The following is a 24,041-nucleotide window of genomic DNA, read 5'->3' on the forward strand; positions in this document are numbered from 1 at the left end:
TTGTCAACATCATTGTTATTATTAATCTTTTCATCGCCGGAAGACCAGCAAGACCAGCAACAGCCATGTGCCAGTGAATATGTCACTGTGTTTTATTCAACCATTTAAGTAGGCACTGCAATATACAATAGTGTTTTATTCAACCATTTAAGTAGGCACTGCAATATACAATAGTGTTTTATTCAACCATTTAAGTAGGCACTGCAATATACAATAGTGTTTTATTCAACCATTTAAGTAGGTACTGCAATATACAATAGTGTTTTATTCAACCATTTAAGTAGGCACTGCAATATACAATAGTGTTTTATTCAACCATTTAAATAGGCACTGAAATACAGAACTGTTATTTTTATAAGTTGAATAGTTGAATAGGCAGAGATATAAAGGTCTTTATCATTATTTGGATAGGCATAGCAATATATAGGTGGGTTTATTTGGAAAGCCACTAAATAACAAATATATATATATATTAATTTTTTTTCTTTTATTATAAAATCCTTTTTCCTACCAACTATTAACCTAAGTTATGGCAGTGCTGTCTGACACTGGTATTGAAGGAGGACAAGGAGCCAGAAGAGTGAAACAAGAAAGTTACATTAAAACAAAATAAATACTACAGAGTAGAGGGATAAAAGGCCACATTTAAGAAGTAGTGCTTAACCGTGCGGCATCTTATGGTGCATTCACTTAAATTGTCCTACTGTTAAGCACAGCTGAGCAAATATGGCCCAATGCTTCTGTCAAGTCTTTGGAAGATGGTGCTTCTGACCGTTACGTAGCTCTGCAATGTGTTGCAGGCTACTCTGGCTGTGAAAGGGTTAAAGGGACAGTGTTAATTGGCTCACAACTGTACCTCGCGTATCCTTGGATACCATATGTGCTCGGTATGTAGTAGTTCCGTTGCATTTGTGATAGATAAATCTGGAAGAGACATTGTAACAGGTCAACCAATCAAACCAAGGCTGCGGCTATCAACAAGAGAGGGTTTTGCTTTGACAAACTTACATTATTTTATGATTGACAGATGCCCCAGGAAAATCCCTCCGACATGACAAACCGATTGGCTCAGACTTGTCATGGATATGCTGAAACGGTTATCCCGCCTCCCGCCTCCCACCCCTCCCTCTTCAAAACAGCTCTTGAAAAAGTTCCATTTTAAAAGCTTGCACGAAAGAAATGGAAGTCTGTTATAACAATCTTAGCCGGATGGTAAAAACATGAAGTATCTTCACTTGGAATTAAATCTCGTAATTCGTAATTCTCGTAATTCGTAAACTAGTGATGTATAAAACAAAAGTGAATGGGGCTCATCTTCCGATGCGCAGCCTCCCAAACGGATTGCGTTTCTTCTAGGAGAGAAATCTCACACCACCTTGATTGCACTTTTTGCACATATAATTAAATCCTAGATTGAACTTTAGATCTTCTTCATAGTTGCACAAGTATTTTATTACTCTTATAATACTTATATGTTACATCTGTATTCTTTCCTGATCCATTATATCACTATTTTATTGAGAGGAGCGCTGTTTTTCTTCTAGTAATGTATTTATGTAGGTCTTATTATTAGTGTTTGTGAAGTGCCAACATATTCCCTAGCGCGGTACAATTGGGTACAGTCCTGTATATTACAAAAACAAAACCGTTACATACAAGTGAGGAGAAACATGCACAACAAATACAAAGAGGTAGTGAGGGCCCTGTTCGCGAGAGCTTACAATCTAGAGGGAATGAGGGACAATGTTGAAACAAGAAGGTAAGGCGGCTGCTCATTTCAGAATAAGGTACGGCTCAGGTTAGTTTATGACCCAGTCTGACTGCTGAAGACATTAAGGTGTTTCTTTACCTTACGTAGGGTGGAGATTGGTCCAGCCACACAGTTGGTCACAATGAGGCTGGAGGGGAGTTGGATGTTAGAGGTATGGCAAGTATGATTCCCTGGAAAAGGCGAGTTTTTAAAAATCTGAAAGCTGGGGGGAAGAGTCTGGTACGTGGTAGGGAAATCCCGAGAGAGGGGGCAGCACTGGAGAAGACTTGCAGTGAGAGGAGGTAATAAGGTGGGAGGAAAGGTGGATGTCGTGGGCAGAACGCAGGGGGCGTGTAGGTATTTGTGGACAAGGGCTGAGATGTAAGGGGGGCAATATTATTGAGACCCTTGTAAGTCATTACTAGGGTTTTTAATGTAATTCTTTGAGTCTATGGGAAGCCGGTGTAGGGATATGCGTAGTGAAGCAGTAGACGTGGAGCAGTGAGTGAGGTAGAGGAGTATAGCAGCAGCATTTTTGGATGGAGTTGGGAGAGACGAACAAGTGGAATGCCAACTAAGAGCAGGTTGTAGTAATCGAGGCGAAATTCTAGTTGCATCACGAATGAGAAGATGGCGTATCTTGGCATATACTTTGGAGTGGAGTTGGCAGGACTTTGGGAGGGACTGAATGTGAGGATGAAGGAGAGATCAGATCAAACATGACCCCTCGACAGCAGGCTTGGGGAGATTGTAGTGTTATGGACACTGAAGGAGTGTTGGTCTAGCAGCGACAGTGGAAGGAGAAAAACAAATATTAATTCTGTTTTGGACATGTTTAGCTTCAGGTAACAGTGAGACATCCAGGAGGATATTGCAGAGACAGTTGGAGAAACAGGACAGGAGAGAAAGGGAGGCGTCAGGGGTGGAGAGAGGGTGTAGTCCGCAAAAAGATGATACTGAAAGCCAAAAGATTGTGAACTAATACAAAGAGAATAGGTATAGAGTGAGAAGAGCAGAAGGCCGAGGACAGAGCATTGCGAGACTCCAACATAAAGAGGGAGTTAAGAGGAGACACCACCGAAGGAACCATGAAGGAGCAGCTGGATAGGTAGAACACTGCATCACGGGGGCCAATGGAGTGGAGAATGTTAAGGAGAAGGGGGTGATCACCAGGGGCTAAGGTAGGCGAGAGATCCAGATGAATAACTAAGGAGAAATAACCCATAGATTTAGCTGCGAGTAGGCACTTTTGTTAGTGCCGTCTCGGTGGATTGTTAAGGACGGAAACCAGATTGTAAAGAGTAAAGCAGGGAGTTGGAGGAGAGAAAGAGAGTCAGGCGGTTGTACATAAGTCGTTCAAGTAGCTTGGAGGCAAAGGGGAGATAAAAGAAAGGGCGGTAGTTAGAGGGGGTGGATGAGTCAAGCGAATATTCCTTTACAATAGGAGTGCATGCTTGAAAGAAGATGGGAATGTGCCAGACGTCAGAGGTGAGTTAGGGTGGGGCTTAGCGTGCCAGAGAGGGTGCGGAGATGCGAAGTAATAGGATCAAGTGGGCAGGATTTAGGGAGTTCTGAGGTGCGATGAAACCTCATCCTCGGTCAAATGGGAGAATGAGCGGACTGGATTTTGGTGTGTGAGGGGAATTTTACATGAAGAGATGTCATGTCTGATTGACTTAATCTTATCTGCAGTAGGTGGGTCCTTGAGGGTGGAGGGGGGTGAACAATAGGTGTAGTTGGGCAGAGAAGGGAGTTAAAAATGTCAACAATGGTTCTTTCAATTATAACTCTATATACTTCGATTTTGTCTCAAGTTTATTTAATATAGCTGAGGCTGTTCTTTAAAGTCACGGAGTCAGGAAGGAATTCATATTTCCCCTTATAAAAGACATTGGATTATGTTTCACTGTTTTTTTTTTTTTTAGCCTTCCTCTGGATCAATATATTGTAGATACAAATATAGCATAAGTACCTCTGTCATCTAAATTTAACATAGGTTTAACTCGATGGACCTGTCTTTTTTTCAACCTCATCATAGAGTTATTAACGTTTCATTTATCCACAAAGCCTTTAAGAAACATAATTCTTTGCCTCAAAGGTGGAGTCTTGACTTCTGGTGGGCGGGCCTTGATAATAGCTACATGTAAGAAGCTCTGCCCAAAGCCCCCTCTAAAATACTCCAAAAAAGACAAAATCCACCCTCAAATTCCATCAGGGCAGGAGGGGAATAAAGAACCCAACATAACAGGAAAACAGAAAAACAGAGCAATTCACCGGGAGTCGGACCGGTCAAGCAGCCAGGCGGAGAACTGAAGACCGGAGAGCGATCAGAGGCGAGCCGCACTGGTACAGAGGTGAGGAGTCCGCTACAAAGACACCGCACCTGCTGCTGAAGATACCCCGACAACGGGAGCAGAGACAGCGAGGTCTGAGGTCTGGGAGCTTCGCAGAGTCGGCGCGGATGAAACAGGGAGACAGGAGGCAACACACTCGTGCAGGCTCACAGCCAATGGGACGCGTGGGCTGCCTGGCGGAAGCGCGAGGGGAGGATGGCGGCGTGGGGCGGATGGCGGCTTGGGGCAAGCTGCATCAGGAAACGCAGAGGCTCCCATGACTGAATGGACAGCAGCGGGAGTGAGACCGTGACGCATGTGCACCAGGCCGCAGGCATCGGTGCGAAGGCGAGGAGGCCGGGGGCTGCGGCTGATCAGCCGAAAAGGTAAAGAGGCCCTATGGGGACAACCCCGCCCCCCACATCAAACAGACACGGTTAAAAAGTCCGCTGGGAGGTCTTGAGCAGTGTGACACAGACTGCCAGTAGCAAGGGGAAAGCCTATGCAACAATCCGGTTAGGTTACATTTGGCTGTCATTGATCTGTGTACCCCTGGGCCCCAAGTGATCACAGTGTGGGCAGCTGATACAGGAGTCAGACGCTCTGCTTCCCCACTATAGCCCCTGGTCTGCCACCATCTTGGTTGCAGTGGGATTCCTCCCCAACTACAAACTAAAAGCACAACAGGGCACCCAACTAAGCGTGTAGCATACACCTATGTGCAGGATAAAGTTAAATGCCACCCAAACATTTTAAAATTGACAGATTTATAGATAAAGCAAGTACAAGCAGCAAAAAGATTAATAAGCAAAAAGAAAAAGAAACAAAAAAACCATTGGCCCCAGAGTCACAAATCCCCAGATAAATCTGGAGGAAATACATCACGATACCCCAAGAATAGGAAATTACTTCTGTGGAGGCCACAGCCAGAGAAGTGCTGAAGCTGATCTCCCCTCTTTGAGGAAAAAATATCAGATCTTAAAAATCTAACTCAAATCTCCCAAGCAAGCAGAGGCTTTAGAGCAGGCCTGCACAACTCCAGTCCCAGAGGGCCGCAAACAGGCCAGGTTTTCAGGATTTTCCTACTTCAGCACAGCTGGTTCAATTAGTGGCTCAGTCATACCGAGCCACCAATTGAGCCAGCTGTGCTGAAGTAGGAATATCCTGAAAACCTGGCCTGTTTGCGGCCCTAGAGGACTGGAGTTGTGCAGGCCTGCTCTAGATAAACCTATAAAAACCCTGGCAGTACAGGAAACTATCAACACACTTAAAAATAACAAATCACCAGGACGAGATGGCCTTAGCAAAGAGTACAACTAAATTATTAGACCCCGAAATAGCAATATCACTGACCAACCTATACAACCATATAAAGGAGGGGAAAAAAGCCGCAAAATTTTAAGCCTGGAAAATAATTGTCCTCCCAAAACCAGGCAGAACTCTGAAACAACCATCGTCATACAGACCCATTTCCCCGTTAAACCAAGATTTAAAAAAATTCTAACAAAAATATACACAAATTGTCTTAAAAACATAGTCCCCAATTTTATATCCCCCGAGAAAACAGGTTTTGATCTCAGGAAACAGTCCGTTACGAGTATACGGCTGCAGTCACACAGCGGGCTTTGCGACACTGCGTGCACGCGCCTCCGTCTGCTGGGCGATGTGTGATCATCCCAAGCAGATGGAATGATCCGACATGCGGGGGGCGGAGCAGCGCAGTGTCATGGGCACAGAGTGGCGGAGAGGTCCGCACAGGGAGGAGGGGGGTCCGCACAGAGAGGAGGGGAGTCCGCACAGAGAGGAGGGGGGGTCCCCTCCGTCCCCACTGCCGACTTTCTGGTCAATTTCAGCAGCCAATCAATGTAAACGTCTGGACATTTATTGGCTGCTGAAACTGACGTCACGCTGCTGCAGCCGGAGATCACAGTTTCAAAAGACTCCCGCGACTGCAGCAGCATCGACACCGTACTTTGCAGCCAATGGTAGTTTCAATACTGAACACTACAATTGGCCGCCAGGAGTCTGTCACGAACGTGCATGCGCACATAACTGCGCGCACGTCGTGTAGCGCGCTGTGTGAGCGAGGCCTAAGATCTACTGTGGCGGCTGCAGAACAGTCCAAATGTACTGTAACGACATACAGTAATAGTAAATCTCGACTCCGAAAAGGCATTCGACAAAATTACATGGGCACATATTACCAGGACTCTCCAGGCACAAAACTTTGGGGAAAATGTTACAACATTAATCCAAACTATAAACAACTCCCCCCAAGCCTATATCACAGCTAATGCACTGAACTCTGAACTTTTCACGTTACAACGGGGAACAAGGCAGGGCTGTCCCCTAACCCCAATGTTATTTGATATAGCTCTCGACCCACTAATTTGACACCTAAAAAAGATGGAGGAATTCAAGGGTATTCAAATAGGAACTAAAAATCGCAGAATTTGTGGACGATATGCTCCTTTTCATTTCAAACCCTCAAAAGGCAATAACCACTATTATAGAGGCAATACGAATATATGGCAAAATCTCAGGTTTAACCATCAACTTTGAAAAGTCAGAGGAACTAGCTCTAGATTGCAATCAAAAGATAAAGTTGAAGGGTCCCTTCCCATTTAAATGGGCAAAAAAACATCAAATTCCTGGGGGTACACATCATGAGTGATATTCATCAATTATATAATATTAATGTTAGACCATTGACAGATAACATCACACAAACGTTTTGAAAATGGCAGGACTTAAGCGTAACATTCCTGGGGAGATGCCAACTGGTGAAGATGACAAAAAATCCTATACATATTACAGATGTTGCATATTATAAGAGAAAAAGACGAAAAAGCTCTAAGCAAAGCATTTCAAAATTTTATATGGAAAAACAAAAAGCCTAGAATTAGTATGGCAAAACTAGAGCAACATAAAAAAAACAGAGGTGTAAACCTCCCCTCACTTAATATGTACAATTTGGCCGCTCTCTTGAGATACGCGGGAGACTGGATAAACCATACAAACTATTTCACAATATATTAAATTGACCAACAACAGTGCCCAGATATAAACTTTGCATATTTGTCACGCATGCCTTCTCAGGAGGTCCCAAGAACTATAAAAGAAAACTCATTATTATTCAGCACATATAAAGCGTGGTACAGAGCTAGGAAACCACTCTTTAAAGAACCAAGTTGCTATTTCTACCGTTCACTAAGAATCTGCGGTTTCAGGAAGGGAAGGCGAATTACCCTTTTGAGGGCTGGGAAAAGAAGGTAATCCTTGGCATAGGGCAGCTCCTGAATAAACTACTGTACTTACTCATTCCAGGAACTGAAAGATAAATATGCGCTACCTAACACACAATTCTTTGCATATCTACAAGCCAGGCACTACGCATCACTAAACAATTTATCAACAGCAGATACAGTCAATTTGACACTTTTCCAAATGGCAAAATATGGGAAAATATCAAATATTTATCAATGTCTGAAGAAAACATTACATTATGATGATAACACACTGGGAATTGGAGCTTGGTTAACAGACTGCCCAAATCTAAATATGGAGACTATCATGAGACAGTTTGGGAAATCACTAAAAATCATCCCATCCACAATATACCAGGAAATGAACTACAACATTTTACATAGGACATACACTACGCCCAAATTCAGATACAAAGCAAAACTATCTTTGGACAGTAAATGTACAAAGTGTGCAGCCCCACAGGCAGATCTTATGCACTGCCTATGGAACTGCCCAGTGGTCCAAGAGTTCTGGTCACGAATAGACGAGTACTGAAAAGATTCTCTGAATACAACAATCCACAGATCCCGAATATGCGATTTTTAATATTATAAACCTAAACGCTAAAGGGGCAATAGGGAACCAAACTGATAACAGCAAAGAAACAAATTATAGCTATGTCCGCAAGGAAAACAATCTTACAACAATGGATACATAAAACTCCCCCATCTCTACAGCTGTGGAAAGAAAACATGTTTGGTATATTTACACTTGATTGGGTGTAAGCCACGACGGACAAAGAGAAAAAAAGCTGAACAATTCTTCCAAATCTGGGAACGCTTCATTGCCGCACAGTCAGATGAGACAAAGACAAAAATCCAAGAAAACATTCAACACACAACATGGTATGCAACACGCACACTAACCAGGAATCCCCCAATTAGATTCTGAACACTACAATATTTCAACAACGAGGGACCTGGGGGTGGAAAGGTACTTAACAGGACTACGGATGATACCATAAGACTAGTGGAATAAACAGCTTAAGGCATCTGACGGACGTGAATAGGTTGTACAGGAGTGGCAAAGCGGGTATATTTATGGTATTGAAGAGTTTCTTATATGAATATTCGAGTTAGACCGACAGAGGTCCAAAACAGACGAAACAAGGGCTGGGGTGTACTATGAGGTGGGAAGAAGTTGAAGTGAGATAATTGGTTGACATTGTACAGTTACAATGTTTACCATTTGAGTTAAGAGTTAAAGTGTTACTATTTTAAAAAATAAAAAGGAAATGTTGCAATACAAATATGTTATGGAACAGAAAGATACCTGTATAAGAAACCTGCTGTATTATGCATGAAAAAAAATGTATTTTATGTATAAGTCTGTATAATTTCCAATAAAAAGATTTTACAAAAAAGAAAAGCGGAGTCTTGGATCTCATAGGTTTGGAGAACATACTCCAAGGAGAAAATAACACTTACCTTAAGAGGTAAACAGGACAAATTTGAGGAGACGTCTTCATTGGTTACTATATACCTCTGGTCTTAGAGTACAGAACTCCGCTCCGAGGGTGGAGTAGAAATTATTATGTCTTTTTATGCCAATACCAAAACAGCTAAATGTCATGGCTCACTTTGTGCTAAACTTCACATCTCCTTCGTGTGTCAAATAAGTGATGGTGGGGGCCATACCGGTGGTTCCCTTCGACCTCACAACTATGGTTAAGATCTACTTTATTTTTTATTTAGTGTAATTAATTTAATTACTTAATTTAAATTACTTTCATTACAGTTAAGTTGATCACCCTTCCTTCTCACATGAATGCTATACTTTGGACAAATAATGTCTAAAACTATTACTGAATTGTCTCTTGCTTCACCTTACACCTGTGCAGTGTTTTGTATCTCATTTTATAATCAACTATTGTATGATGTTTCACTTGCAGTAAGTCAAAATAAAGAAGTAGAAACAAAATGAAAAGTAATCCCTAAGAATGCTTTAATAGTCACAGCCACATGCACTTGAACCCTTTCCGATGAACAAAATCTTTCCACAAGCCTCCCCAAAAATAAAAATGCAACTCTAAGGATATTAAGTGTAACTACGGCTTTAAAGCATGTTTATTAAATGGAATTTCTCCCATCACACGGTTAAACTCTAAGGTTGCAAATCGGGAGATTAAATACATTCTTTTTACACAAGTGTCTCTGGGTACGGGAAGGGATTAGAAGCGTACGAACGAGAAATGTATGAAGAGACTCAAACCGCAAGTTTAAAGTCTTGTGTTCTCAGAGCTGTAAAAGAGACATTTAAACAGAGGGCGACAGCAGGGGATGTAAGGAGACTCGGTTATACAAGTACATCTGGAATCTTAACAGGGCTGAAATTACAGATACCTTATACAGTGGGGTTTTACCTGTAGCATTACATTTCCATTTCTCAAGGGATAGGATGGCCCGAGCAGGGGCTAAGAAAGCAAAAGCACTCGCTTGGAACAAGGGTAACCTGAAATGACAAGGGGACATTGCAAAAAGTAAGCAGATGTGGGTAATACAGCACTATGCATGTTTGCACAAGTAAAAAAATAAATAAACTACATTTGGAAATGTACTGTATTAATAATAACACTTACAATTAATGTAAACATATTATATTGTTTTTGTATACCTTAACAGAACTGTTGGTTTCCTCCCGTTACCTGCGCCAGCGAGAATATGTGCCCACCGGACACAAAACGGTAGGGGTGTCTGGGTTCGGCCCCGCAATAAATGGAACGTCATCGGGGGGTGACATCGAGGCTTTCCATTGTTTGACACTGCGCCCATGTTTGCAATACCGCGGTCACATTCTTGTTTTTTGTCTCAAAATTAGCGCACGCAAAAAAAACCCTACAAATATCTGGGGAACCAGTGGGTCTTTGTAAGTCACGGGAACAAGGACGTGCTATTAGAGCCAATAAAGACGAGGGAGGAGAGGGGCATTGCCTGTGCAAACTATTGTGGAACAGACAGTGATATCAAACAAAAAGGAGCAGCCAGAGGAAATTAAACTGCTTCCAAAGTCTCAGCTCCTCGTGAAAAAACTACTTATAGGGGTTTGATTTTTGTAGCTAATAAAAAGGCTTCAATCACACTGATTTTTTCCAAATCTTCTATTTGCACAATTTTATGGTTTTATTTCTCTACAGCTCATTAGGTAGATAGGCAGGTATATGGTTACATTAGAAAAACCAGAGCACCACTCACCTGCACCCAAAGGTCGTCTGTAGCAAAGTAGTGATTCCTACGCAGAAGAAAATGGTCCCTATGAGCTGGCTGGTGGCCCACTGGTCAAATCCAACGCACATGGCTTCGGCGAGCAGGAAAGGCACTGCCACGGTTCCACTGAAGCATGTCAGGTAGTGCTGCAGGAAGCGGGGCACAGGTAGAGCAGGGATACAGGTCAACAGCTAAATATACCATCTTTGATACCAGGTGTGGACCTGTTGGCCCACACATTATCTAAAGCAATAGATCCAGTTTGAGCGCTTATGCTTTCTACATATACCATAGATACCCTTGTCTGTAAGCATTTGTTAATTCCTATACTGCATTAGCTTTTACCACCTGTACTGGGGGGCTGTGCCATGCACCCACTTGCTCAGTGAAGGACTTGTGTTTCCCATGAACCTCCCACCCTGCAGCTTCTGGAAATGACCTTGTTGTAGCCTGCGTATGTATGTACACACACACACTTAGGTTATGTTCTCTCCAGAATATTTTATATAAAGCGTGGATGTCTCAACCAAACGGATCCACGACCACATAGCGACAGTGAGAGAGGCAAGCAAGAACTCAGAGATCCCAGGAAACCCTGAGCTGATAAGCTAAAGGTTCCCCAGCCCAGTAAGAACCAAACACCCACCAGGAAGACAGGACAGCTATGCGGCTGCCCCCCAACCGTCGACTAGATCGCCCCTCACTCACCCCCCCCTCCTCCTTCCCCCTCCCGTGGTCTCGTCCCCCGGTATGTCTTGTAGGTCCTGTATGTTAAGCTCCTGAAGTTGTTAGATGAAACGGGTGGTTATATTAAAGACAATGGGTTGTGTTATCATGTATGTACTGAATCACCTAATAAAATTGAAGTTATAAAAAATAAAAAAAAGTTGATGTCTCACTTATACAGTCAGTAACAAACTATTTATGTACGAATTGCTTTGACTTTGCTTTATTCTTCTTCATCATCAACACTCCTGATTTCATGATGAAGCCCTTCAGTGGTTTTACAAGATCAACGCACAATCACTAAAATGTTGGGGAAGTTAAAATGAATTTCTCCCCACATTGTGGTCTAAAGCATTGTGTTTGTAGAAAAGAAGAGCACCACATGCTCGTGGGAAAGATACTAACATTATAGGAGTTAGACCTGCTTCAAAAAGTAGGTAAGAACTGGCCCAGAATTAAGACAACCGGTATTCAGTTATTAATGTGGATTTTGCATTTTTGAGCACTAAACACGCCTTAAATTGAAAAAAAAAAACTGTTAAAAATGATAGATATGGATAACCTCTTCTAAGCGCTTTCACTTAATCGTAACTTCTTATACTGCAAAAATGGACTTGAACTTGTCTATACTTCATTCAGTGTCTTTTCTCTTTCCTACTGTTTAGTAATTTGCCTCTTTTTGTACCGGTTTGTATTTATGACCGCTGGTCATATTAGGTACAGCGGGTTCGTTCACTCCTTGCCGTGAACCAGTCCTACAACAAATGATCGTGTGTCTTTCTGCTGGTCTGGTGTACACAGCGTTTAAACTGGGTCCACGGCAGCTTAAACCAGAAGATCGGCCATGGCTGGCCAGACCAGGTACAGGTACAGTGAGAGGAGGCAGCCGCTTGATAAGAAAGAACCTTTTCCCTGCAGGGAAACGTCATATGAAAGGTCATTTATGTGCGAAGGTATTTGTCTTTCCGTCCAAAAATATTCTATTGCACCATGCAACCTTAAAGGGGCAGTCCCTCCTAGCACCAAAGTAAATGAAGGACTGGCATATATAGTAGGCTAAATGTAACCGACAATTACAAAGGATTTTAAACTAAAGTGTTACATTTGTAACATTTCCATGATAAATAAATACTTTATTTGGTGCAGAGGGGTTTTTACCAGTGTCTTGTAGATCAGACTGACCGTGCTCAAAGCCCCAGGTAAATTGTTCATTTTGTTAAATTCTCAGAAAACATAAAACACTTGCTTCAAGGGCAAATCTTAAACCTTTGAAGCCAATTACACAAGAACGCATTGGAAATATATATATACATATTTAGAATAGTTTTAGTCTTTGCGAAGGACTGTCTTTTAAAAAAAAAAAAAGCAGTACAATCGCAAAATCAAGATTGGAGCTAAACACGAACCATGAGAGCGTTACAAACGAAAAGCGTTAACTAATTTCCCCCCCCCTCTCCACAAACAAAATCTCAATATCGAACTTATAAACAAATTTAGTTTTTAAGGATTGGCTGCTGAACAGGGGAGCAGTTTTATTTCTTCCCCCAGAATTCCCTGCTGTTTCGATTTCTCCAGGCTGGAATCAAAGGTTTGTTTGATTCTATCTGCCTGGCAAATGTGTGAACCAGTGGTTTTCAATCTTTTTTCTCTTGGGGCACCCCTAATCACAGTGATCAGTTGTCAATGCACCCCTACAACAGAACAGGGACACACACAAACACACACACACACACTGCCCATGCTGCTTCCTACTCCTCTGCTTTGCCACACCCCACAAGCTCCTGACATCTCCTTATAGGTTGCATTACCCAGCAGTAGCCAATCAAGATAGAAGGAAATGGCCTTGCTCTCTCGCTGCTCTGGGAGATTGGGGAAATCCCGTGGCACCCTTTTGATCTGCTCACGGAACCCAAGGGTACAGCGGAAGCCCGGTTTAGCTTCCGCTAAAGCCATGGATTCTGGGAAATGACATGCAAATGAGCACTCACAGCAAGTCACTCTTTACCGCTTATCCAATTTAACATGGACCCCTATAAGCCAACGCCTGCCACATCACACAGCTTTTCAGCACAGCCTGGGTTAAAGTACATAGTCAGTAAACCTACCCACACACAGCTATGTCAACCTTTTGGATCTCAACAGTGCGAGGTTGGTTGCTGGCTTTGCAATGTGAACCTGGTACGTGGGTATAACCAGACAGAGGATATAGAAAAGAAAAAGTAGCGCCAACCAACTACCAAGGTAAACAACAATAACATGTATAAAATATATACTATTACACTGTAATCCAGTGTTTGAAAAGTCCTGCTGCTAGAGAACAGGGAGGTGATTCCAACATCTCCAAAGTAACTTGTATAGAAAAGTCCTCCAGTGCATAGGCTCAGCTCACCATCCCAAGCAGGTATATGTGGGAGAAAACAGACTGACACACAGAACAAAACAAAGGGTATAATATCAGTATGTGCTACCAAAATACTGCAGCGCCTCACTAACTAGCAAACTCACAATTGTGCAGATCCACACTAGAGTTGCGGATGTAGCATTCCACAGCAAATTAGCTTAAAAAGAGTAGAGAAAACGGATATAGCGTAATACGTTTTAATAACAATAGGTAGATAAAAAGTGGATGCCCTCACAAACGACTGTTAAAAAGGCATTGGTGAATCGTTTTCCAGCCTCGTGTTCCTCCGCTCCAGTCCAGCTCTCCCACGTCTGTCCCTCTGCCTTGTGGCTAATGGGTTCCTCCGTGGTACTTGGCTCAGCTGCTCCCAAGTGCCTCTGTGTCCCTGCTTCACGGTGGCTCTCTCAGGCTTCTCACAGCCTGGTTTGTGCCCTCCGATTCCATGCCTACCAGGGTCCGGTTTGCGCAGCTCCACAGAGGTCTGTCGGGGGTTAGCTGACTCGTCAGTTGCCGGTTTCAACGAGTATGGTGGCTTATGTGACGATCATCACTGAGGAAACTACATGCGAAACGCATTTGATGAAGTCTGACCAGTGTAAGTCACCATACTCCTTGAAAACGGCAACAGACGAATCAGCTAACCCCCGAAGCAGGGACACAAAGGCACTCGGGAGCAGCTGAGCCAAGTACCACAGAGCAACCCATTAGCCACAAGGCAGAAGGACAGACGTGGGAAAGCTGGACTGGAGCGGAGGAACACAAGGCTGGAAAACGATTCACCAATGCCTTTTTAACAGTCGTTTGTGAGTGCATCCACTTTTTATCTACCTATTGTTATTAAAACGTATTACGCTATATCCGTTTTCTCTACTCTTTTTAAGCTACTTTGCTGTGGAATGCTACATCCGCAACTCTAGTGTGGATCTGCACATGTAAGTGTGAGTTTGCTAGTTAGTGAGGCGCTGCAGTATTTTGGTAGCACATACTGATATTATACTCTCTGTTTTGTTCCGTTTGTCTGTTTTCTCCCACATATACCTGCTTGGGATGGTGAACTGAGCCTATGCACTGGAGGACTTTCCTTTTTCCATTATAGAAGATATGGGGGGTAAAAAATAAATAAAAAGTGTGACAACAACCCGCCACCGTACAGTGTTCAGCAAATACAAATATCACTTGTGGGTACGAGACATGCAAATGTACCCACAAGTGGCATTTTATTTTTTGTACACCATACAGTGGACGGTTTTTGTCACTTTTTTTTATCCACCATAACTTATTTAATGACTGGTGAATATTTAAAAATGCAAAAGAAACTGTTTATGGTAAATTTGCATTTCGGCAAAAACTTCACCCATCTTCACCCATCATCTCTGGCAGCAAGATTTTCAGATGGCCTCGAAGTTTGTCAAATCCTTGGAAGTTTAGGAGGTGTCTACAGGTATGTGGTGTGATTCCCTTTCAAGCCACGAGGAAAACAGATATAATTCCATCAAAAACGACATCTTTATTCGGTCAGTATTGCACAGTACTTCCTCGGTTATTAAAACTGCTCCCAGTCAGAAGGCAGTATAACACATTGGTTGGAAGTCAGGAAGCTGCGTTACAGGACATCGCGCCCGATCACGCGGTAACTGCCATTGATTTGAGTGACCATTGCCAACATATCGGGTGTGATGTCGCATCGCCAGCTCAATGAACCCTGTGTGTCAGAACTTAGTCCCTCCTGACCGCGAGTAACTCAAAATCCTCCGGAACTCAAATCAGCATAAAATCCCAGCCAGGTCCGCTACGTTTGATTTTGTGAATTTGGGCGCAAAAAGCTGGACTTAGTCTCTGGCGGGCGGGCTTTTCAGGCTTGAAACCGAAGCCGGTTGCTCTACTATTCATGCAGAAGCAACTTTGAAAAGCCCGCCCTCTTACAGAACAACAATCTGACTGGCTCATAGATTTTTATAGTATTCTGAGTTTCATTCACAAAACTCAGCAGCCAATCAACGTGTGGGAAAATTCCCAAGCAACCAATCAGAGCCAAGTCAGCTAGAAAAGCCGGGTCAGCGGGAAATCTGAAATAGCCAAGGGACTTGCGCAAGGACCTGGGTCCCAATGTTAAGGCGTAGAGGCTAAAATCTATTTAAGCGACTGTAAGCCCTCTACCCAGTTGTCTTCGTTTGTATCCTGTATTGCTGAATGAATTGCTAGCCTGAATCCTGGCTACGCATGGTCCCCTTCCTAAGTAAGAGTAAATATTCCGTTTGTTATTTGTCCAACATTGTGTGTCCACCTTATTTGAAGGAATAAAATCTCTTTATCATATCACAGTCGTATTCAATTCAACCCAGTAATTATGTGTATATTATAACCCTGTAAATTATCGTGACAGGCTTATAAAAAAACTGGCTGACTTGCGCAAGGACTTGCCCAGGACATACTTGAAAACGAGAGGTAACTCTCAATGTATTACTTCCTGGTAAAATATTTGAGAAATAAATAAAGTTTGCCGCCTTCGTCCCTGGCTATCTCAATGCCACCCGCTGGGACAGGCTCCACCAGGTCTGGTAGAGCAAGTGGCAGTCCGGACGACTGCCATTGATCTCCGGACCTGGTACTCCGCCTTTCCCCGCTGACCAATTGCTATTCTCACCTCTGGCATTCTCTGACTGCTTTGAACTCCGATGTCCAGCAGACTTACCGGCGCCTATGGGTTAGCTCGGGCAGCCAGTTTGGACATCGGTTCCGAATGTAAAAACACATTACATTTAATAAAGTATACTTTAATATATTATGGTATGTTGGTGATATACTTCTGAGTCTCCGGGTACAGGGGACAGTAGAAGATGTTGTACTTTTATTTCTACCTGCCTTATTCCCCACACACTAGCTTTTGGATTCATACTGGACTCTGAGTCCCCCCCATAACCTTATATACGATTGGGGCACCCATAAACCCTACACTGGTTCTGGGTCACGTTGGCACTAGCTGGGGTATCCCCCTTAACCAAGGGATTCCCTCAGCTACAAGGATACCTACCCATCCCTGTTCCTCATTCTCCTTTCTGGGCTATGCTGAAGCAGGATACCCTAGTGGCGAGTCGCGCTTGCGTTTTCAAGGGGAGGTATTGCCGGGACAATGTGCCTACATGTATCCGAGAACCAGGCACTATTCCCAGGTACATTTATGGGGGACCCGGTAACTTCGGACCCCAACCTCCAAGGTACATTCTGTTAACGGATCATCCGCAAAACCCCCCTTGAAACTCATACCCTAGCAATCCCTGCTTGTTGGCATGCCCGGAAAGGGATAAAACACAAAAAATACTTTCATTACAGGCAATACATTGAAAATATACAATGTTACTGGGCCCATGAGCCAACTCTTGCACCCTTATACACGGATCAGGGGTAACCAAAAACATGCTTCACCTTTATTTGAGAGCCTGGTTACCCCCTCCCGTCACAGGGATTTCATCACTTTGCACCTTGGACTTGCAGATTACTCATTCTTAGGATTTCATTGATGTTGGTCTATTTTATTATAAAATAATCAGATTTAATTTAGATTGATTCTTTTTTTATCTATGAACTTTATCTAAAACACTCAGTTAAAGTACAAAAGTTATTCTGTATTTTCTGGATGCAAACCTTTATTACCTCACACTCCCAGAACATGCATGTGCAGAAGGAATATACCGTCAAATTTGGCAGGTAAAGTTGATGTTACAATCACAATCACAGTCCAAGCTACTGTTTTTTTTAATTTATTTTTTACATTTGATTTCCCCCCCCCCCATTTAATATGTGCATCAATATAATCCACACACTAAGTAATTAGCCATGTAGTGATGGATCCGTTCTCGTGATAGATAAGTGAAGATTTGGCTCGAGGGTTCACTAAATGGCTGCAGAGGAGTATTCTGCACAGTCAGTGGAATGCATATACATACATATGCATATTAATATGACAACGTTCTGTGGGGAAGATCACGTGACCAGGCAGTCACTAGATACAATTGGTGCACTGCTAGAGAGAGGGCAGGGCTCAAAAAGGGGTGTCCAGAGCCTGTTTCAGAAGAGGAAGGGTTTTTTACTTTATAAATGGTCGCTATAGAGACAAAAAATCCTTGTTACATCATAATACATAAAAAATGTCTGTTTTAAAAATAAAAATGCTACAAGTATTTTCTCATAGTACAGAACAGATATAAAAATAAAAAATAAAAAAACACATGTAGGACATTGCTGCAGCTTTAAAAGCTTGCAGTGCTGCCGCCAGAGGCGTCCGTGCGCGGCGCGATCACATTGCCTTAAGGCATTGATCGCTTCCATAGACCGCGCACGACAGCAAGAGGGGGCGCGCGTTGTGTGAGGAATCAGTTGAAATCGATTTCTCGGTGTGACGGGCCGGTCACGTGAGCGGTTCACCCAATGAGGGCGAACCAGCTCCGTGATGTCACAGACGCTCATAGACACGCTCCCCGACGGTGCGTCTACCATGTCCTGAAAACGCACCCGCTTCACACGGGTGACATCACGCACGCCTCCGCGCAGGCGAAGCCTTAAGAAAGATAGGGTGAGAGACAGCGCGTACAATATAATTGCAGTATTTTAACCCTTTCATTACAAGATGTCTGCAGCAGAGTAAAAATGAATGTATTACATGCCACATCCGAGACAAGAGTTAATCAGCTACATTAGTGGTACAAGCCACTACACTGCACAATGGTCCTGAAATGGAGATCAGTACCATGTTCTCAGTTGAAACACACATACCAGCAGTGGCGGTTACACCACTGATCGTAAAGCTCTGGATTGTGCTGCTGAAATGGGTTAAAACAGACCAGGTCGCTGTCAGACAATGGCCTGCATCGAGCAATCAGATCCCAGGCCTTTTGCTATGGCCCTGCCCAAGTACAACTTACCTGTAAGCCCAGGAAGATGCAGAGGTACCATGGCGGGACGTCTTCAACCGTGTAGATCATGTCCATCCTGTGCCGGTCTACACTTTCCGTGCTATCTAGCGTCTCAGCTAGGGACCTCTGTGCGGGAGATAAAGGGTAGAGAGCAGATGTTAAAGATGCAGTCACTCCCATAAACACGCTGCCTTCTCCCCACATACAAAAAAATCCGCATTAATGCTACTATATTATTCATTCTATTCATTAACATTAGGAACCCAACGCCATGGTTGACATCTCTGTGCAACTGCACATTTAACCTCTTCGCTGCTCGTGTCAACAAATTGTTTTTGCACAAATAAATGTTCTTCACTGGTCACTTCAATAGTAACATTCTCCAGTAGTTTTCCCTGCTGGAGAAATATCGCTACCGATGAGACGCTTTGCAAAATGTTGCAACTCAGCGCCGATCAGTTGCGCCATTCTTTGCACTCTCGGGTACAAACCCTGAACGAGACTCCATGCACTCTGTTTTGACGTTTATTTGCAGTTTGGGGTTAGAGAGTTCTATTATAATATTTGCAAAGTAATTAAACATACAAAGCAACTGCTGAAAAAGAGGATTTAACCTCTTCTCTGCCAGAAGGGCCCAAAACACTGCTAAGCAATGGTTGCAGACCTCGCTCACAGCAAAGAGGTTTACCATAGGTTAAAATCCCATGTAGCTGGTCAAGTGGGACTGCAGCTTTAATAAGTTTTGCTCTAAGCTTTTTACCTTAATTTGCCTTGTAAATTTCCCATGGCTGTATTTCGCAAATATAAAAGATTACCATAGAGTAAGACGAGAAGAATAAAGAAAGGAATATCACGTTTCCTGTATTACAAACAGAGCATACAAATCACAGAGGATTTCACGCCGGTTATTTCCAATTTTATTATAGAACACAAATCCTTTGCTAAACATAAATACAAATACAAATAATTAACAAAGGTGGGTGAACAAAACCTTTTTTGCATGTACATCTCATTGCCTAATGCACATTGACAGAACTCTGGCAGCAAGGGATCCTGGGAAGTCTGTCAAGCAAAGACTGTGACCTTAACCCTATTCACTAAAGGGTGCCAAGCTTCAGCACGTCTTAACTCCCAGTAATTTGAATGGCAAGTAGGGCATGCTAAAGCGTAGCACCCTTCAGTGCATATGAGCAATAGTTTGCCCAACCAAGGGAAAAAATGTATTGCTGTCCCTAAATTAACCTTCAGTGCCACACCTTTAATGTGCACATTGTGTGATGCTGGAATGATTGTGTGGACAGTTGGGTGCAAAAGGGGTTAAAAAAATGCTGACTGACTCAGGTGATGCAACAGCAACTTTACCTTAGCAGTGACCTTAACAGACAAAACTTTCCAGGTCTGGATACCATGTGAACGCAGGTTAATAATTATCCTGTTCAGATTTCGCCTACAGAATGACACTGTACTCAGACCATCCAGTGGAGTCACTCCGGCCAGGAAAAATATTCCTACTGCCGCAATAGGGCAACACTTAGACAGTAAGCTCTTCAGGGCAGGCACTCCTTTTCCTAATGTTTGTCTTTTATGTAATGTCTGTAGCGCAAGAAAAGTGGCATTGGGTAATGGATAAAGTTCTTGGCATACTTGGAATTGTAAAACACACACACACACACACACACTATACTTTCTATATGCCCCATATGACGCATGTACCTGCCAACACTGGCCGTGCTTTGTTCCCTAGGTGCGATTTCTCCATGTAATGTGCAACTATAACAACCATACATACAACAAAGTGAGCACTGTGATTTTGAGAGATGATATATACCTATCTCTCTACACAAGTAGCACTCATGGAATATATCCACCAAGCGCAAGTATAGGGATAAAATATAAACAGAGTGCTAACTTGAATAAGCATATATCAAGTGACAAATATTGATAATAGATAGGTTTAATACAACCTTAGGCAAGTGAGGAGTGCAAAACAATAATGTATATCAAACTAAACATTTTTAAAACAGCATCCTGGGAATGTTCATGTAGAGAGGAATGTACAAGGCAGTAGGAGAGGACTTAACAATATCTTGGCTGCAGTGATAGTTCCGCAGCTTTCGATAGGGATGAACCACATCCAAAAGGTATAGAATAAGGGGAATGAACCCCATGGAGTTCGGTGCTCTACAAGTGCATATGTACAGTATAATAGGTGTCTCAGTATTGGAAGTACTTTGTGAGCTTTGGTTGGTAAGAGGCAAAAAACAAGATCCCACTGCAATAAATATATGAGGCAATCAGTAGATATATGGAGCAACAGTTGCAGACTTATGAACCTAGGGGGGGGGCGCCCGTTTTGCAGGGATTCGCAAGGAGTCAGGATAAGAAGCTGGATAAGAACTCCTCTCCTGTACTCACGTACGCCAACCGGTGCCTGCTGCCCTCCACCCGCCTGGTATCTTCACTGCTAGCTCTGTGATGGATCCGGCTCTAAGCCGCGTGTGTGGCGCCTCCGTGTGACGTCATCGCCGGCGCCAACCTTGTGGGTCTGGGAAATTCCAGTGAGACGCACCACGATCACCAGCTATCCCCGCGATAGCCAGGGGAGGAGATGTAGTGACGTTTGCTCAATGCAGAGGATCTGTAGCGTGCTCCAGCCGTTGGATGTAGAGGTAAAGAAGAAAAGAAGCTTCGGCGGTCACAGCAAACGAAGGAGCTCAGCCATGAATAAATAAAATCACTATTTAATCAAACTTGGTGCTGGACATTACAGGGATTCACCTTCTCTGACGCGTTTCATTCCGCAAGGAACTTTATCAAAGAGTCCAGCACCAAGTTTGATTAAATAGTGATTTTATTTATTCATGGCTGAGCTCCTTCGTTTGCTGTGACCGCCGAAGCTTCTTTTCTTCTTCACATCCAAAAGGTATCTTAATAGACAGGGAGAGAGAAAGCGCGTACCACATAGCGTAAATCTGAATAAAATGTATTTGGTACAAAAATAAAAAAAACCTTGAGATAGGCACACTCACGAATTGCAGATATAAAAGCGCATGTTTCTAAAATCTCATAATGGAGGGATGGTCTGAAGTCCGGTTCCGGTGTCATCCGGAACAAGCAATAGTCGACGCTCACATCCATACAGCCGTAGACAAACATCCAGCGGGAGCAAGCGTACCAAGGGTATAGATTATAGTCAATACTATAGTATTGTAGTATTGGATCTATACCCTTGGTGCTCTCGCTCCTGCTGGTTTCAATGAGTGTCTAAATGCAAGCACATTAGTATAATAAGTTCCTCTCTCTGGATGAGTCTCCCCCTATTCTGGTCTTCTTTGTCTAGAGGGGCCACTCATTGCTCTCTATCACCTGGACATTCCTCATCTACTGTATATAGATAGAAAAAAAAATGTATTCTCTCTCTAAATAGGCTATGGATAAATGTAATATTTATACTGTAAGTGTTGACTTCTCACTGTTGCACAGTTCTAATTTGTGTCTTTTTGCATACCAGTCTCTGATGATACTCTCTCTAATACTCTCCATTTGATGCTTTGCAAATGTGTGTGCTAATTATCATGCAAAATGAACTTTGTTGGAGAATAATGATATTGTTTTCTGTAATAACATTGTATCTACTCTACTTAATCTCTTATATACACATTACTATAATGAGGGTAAGTATATTGCAGTGCTGGTACCTGCTGCTATACGTGGTTCATATCTACGGTGTTGTATTTATGTTGTATTTTTTTATCATAGTAATTTAAGCCTGATCGCATCCACACTGCTCTCTATGGGAATATTGATCTTCTTTGTATTTCACTATTTCAAATGGATTGTGCTATATTATATATAGCAATTCTTGATCACTGATAACTGGCATGAAACCTAGGCATTAACTATTGTGTCTACCTCATTGTAGCGCTCTCAAGTTAGAAACATTGTTTTTATTGTTCACAACTGTTCTCAATTACCCTTTACAGCTGATACTGGTTATGTACATACCATTTCAGGACCATTGATATTAAGATCTCTATTCCCCGATTAAGTCACATGATCTGTGACGAAACGCGTTGGGACAGTCCCTCTCTGCGTGGTATGTCACAACGCGACCGTCTCCTGGAAGTTTGGCAGAGGTTCCAGTCGTCCTACTCTGCACGGTATCAGCTATTGCATTTCCCTGGCCATTGCAGTACACCGGGACTCTTGCGGCTACAAGCAGGACGTTTCTCTACGGCTGTAGGGATGCGAGTGGCGACTGTTGCTTTTGGATGACACCGGACCTTCAGACCATCCCTCCATTAGAATTTATCTCAACATGCACTTTTATCTGCGACCCGTGTGTGTGTGTTTGTGTGTGTCTATCTCAAGGCTTTTATTGTGTGTACCAAATACATTTTATCCAGATTGACACTATGTGGTACGTGCTCTGTGTGTGTGTGTGTGTGTCTGTGTATGTATACACACACACACACACACCTCTGTAGATAGATATAGATGTGCTGTGCACATATATATACACACACACACACCTCTCTAAATATTTAATTGATAACCTCTCTGGAATTACAGAGGTCAGAGCACAGATTCCTGAAGGATTCTAACGCAAGTTCTTGTTTTCCAGGCTGCTGAACACATCCGCCTTGAAGCAACTACTAGTATCTGACCTAGATCTCTGGCTAGAAGAAGAAGAATTGGGAGACACTAGGGCTGGGAGAGCGAGTGCATCACGAAGGGAATTTAATACCTTGAAAAAGAAAATCAACCAGCAGATTGAATGGGGCCAAGATAAAGAATGAAAGGCTTCATGAAGCAAAGAAAGGAAATCAAACCACTGCAGTGCAATAGATAATGACTAGCATTACGACCACCCATCATCTCTTAACCCTTTCACTGCCAGAGGGGATAGCAAGACATTGCTGGTCCTTCTGGCAGCAGCGGAGTTTTCTGCCACAGAATTACTGCAAATCAAATAAATGACAGTGAGGTGCACATTAGGGGCAAGGCTCCTCCATACTACTAACATTCGATAACTACATGCGGCATAAGAAATGTTCTATGGTTACTTACATGGCAAACCTCCCCTACGGCTAAAGTAATTGAATCGCACTGGATTTTTACAAGGTTAAACAGGATTATCTTTTTTTTTTAAATTATAATTATATACATATACGTCATTACAAAGATATGTATATACTTTTTTTTTTACCTTTAAATATTGCCAGGAAACACCCTTTTCTCATTTATGACATAACTAAAATCCTAATTCAGTTACTCCTGTCCCGCCTTGACTACTGCAACCTTCACCATGCACCATCAAACTCTCCTCCAGGATTCAGACATTTAAAAACTCCACAAAAACTCCCCTTTTCAAGGAAGCCTATCTACTACCACCCCTCCAACTCTTAGAGA

General features: G+C 42.8%; 1 protein-coding gene across 3 annotated transcripts in view; it reads right to left on the minus strand.

Annotated features, from left to right (window-relative positions):
* The window catches only part of SLC23A2 (solute carrier family 23 member 2), a 111,223-nt gene that overhangs the window by 28,092 nt on the left and 59,090 nt on the right, over positions 1–24,041 (minus strand). For all 3 annotated transcript variants that reach the window (XM_075601289.1, XM_075601291.1, XM_075601290.1), the window contains 4 exons: positions 18,639–18,755; positions 10,581–10,738; positions 9,752–9,840; positions 857–924 (listed from right to left, as the gene is read on the minus strand). In XM_075601289.1, the coding sequence (XP_075457404.1) occupies positions 857–924; positions 9,752–9,840; positions 10,581–10,738; positions 18,639–18,755 (432 nt within the window). The remainder of the gene's footprint in view (positions 1–856; positions 925–9,751; positions 9,841–10,580; positions 10,739–18,638; positions 18,756–24,041) is intronic.

This window comes from Ascaphus truei, chromosome 5, assembly GCF_040206685.1.
Source record: "Ascaphus truei isolate aAscTru1 chromosome 5, aAscTru1.hap1, whole genome shotgun sequence".
Taxonomy (NCBI): Eukaryota; Metazoa; Chordata; class Amphibia; order Anura; family Ascaphidae; genus Ascaphus; species Ascaphus truei.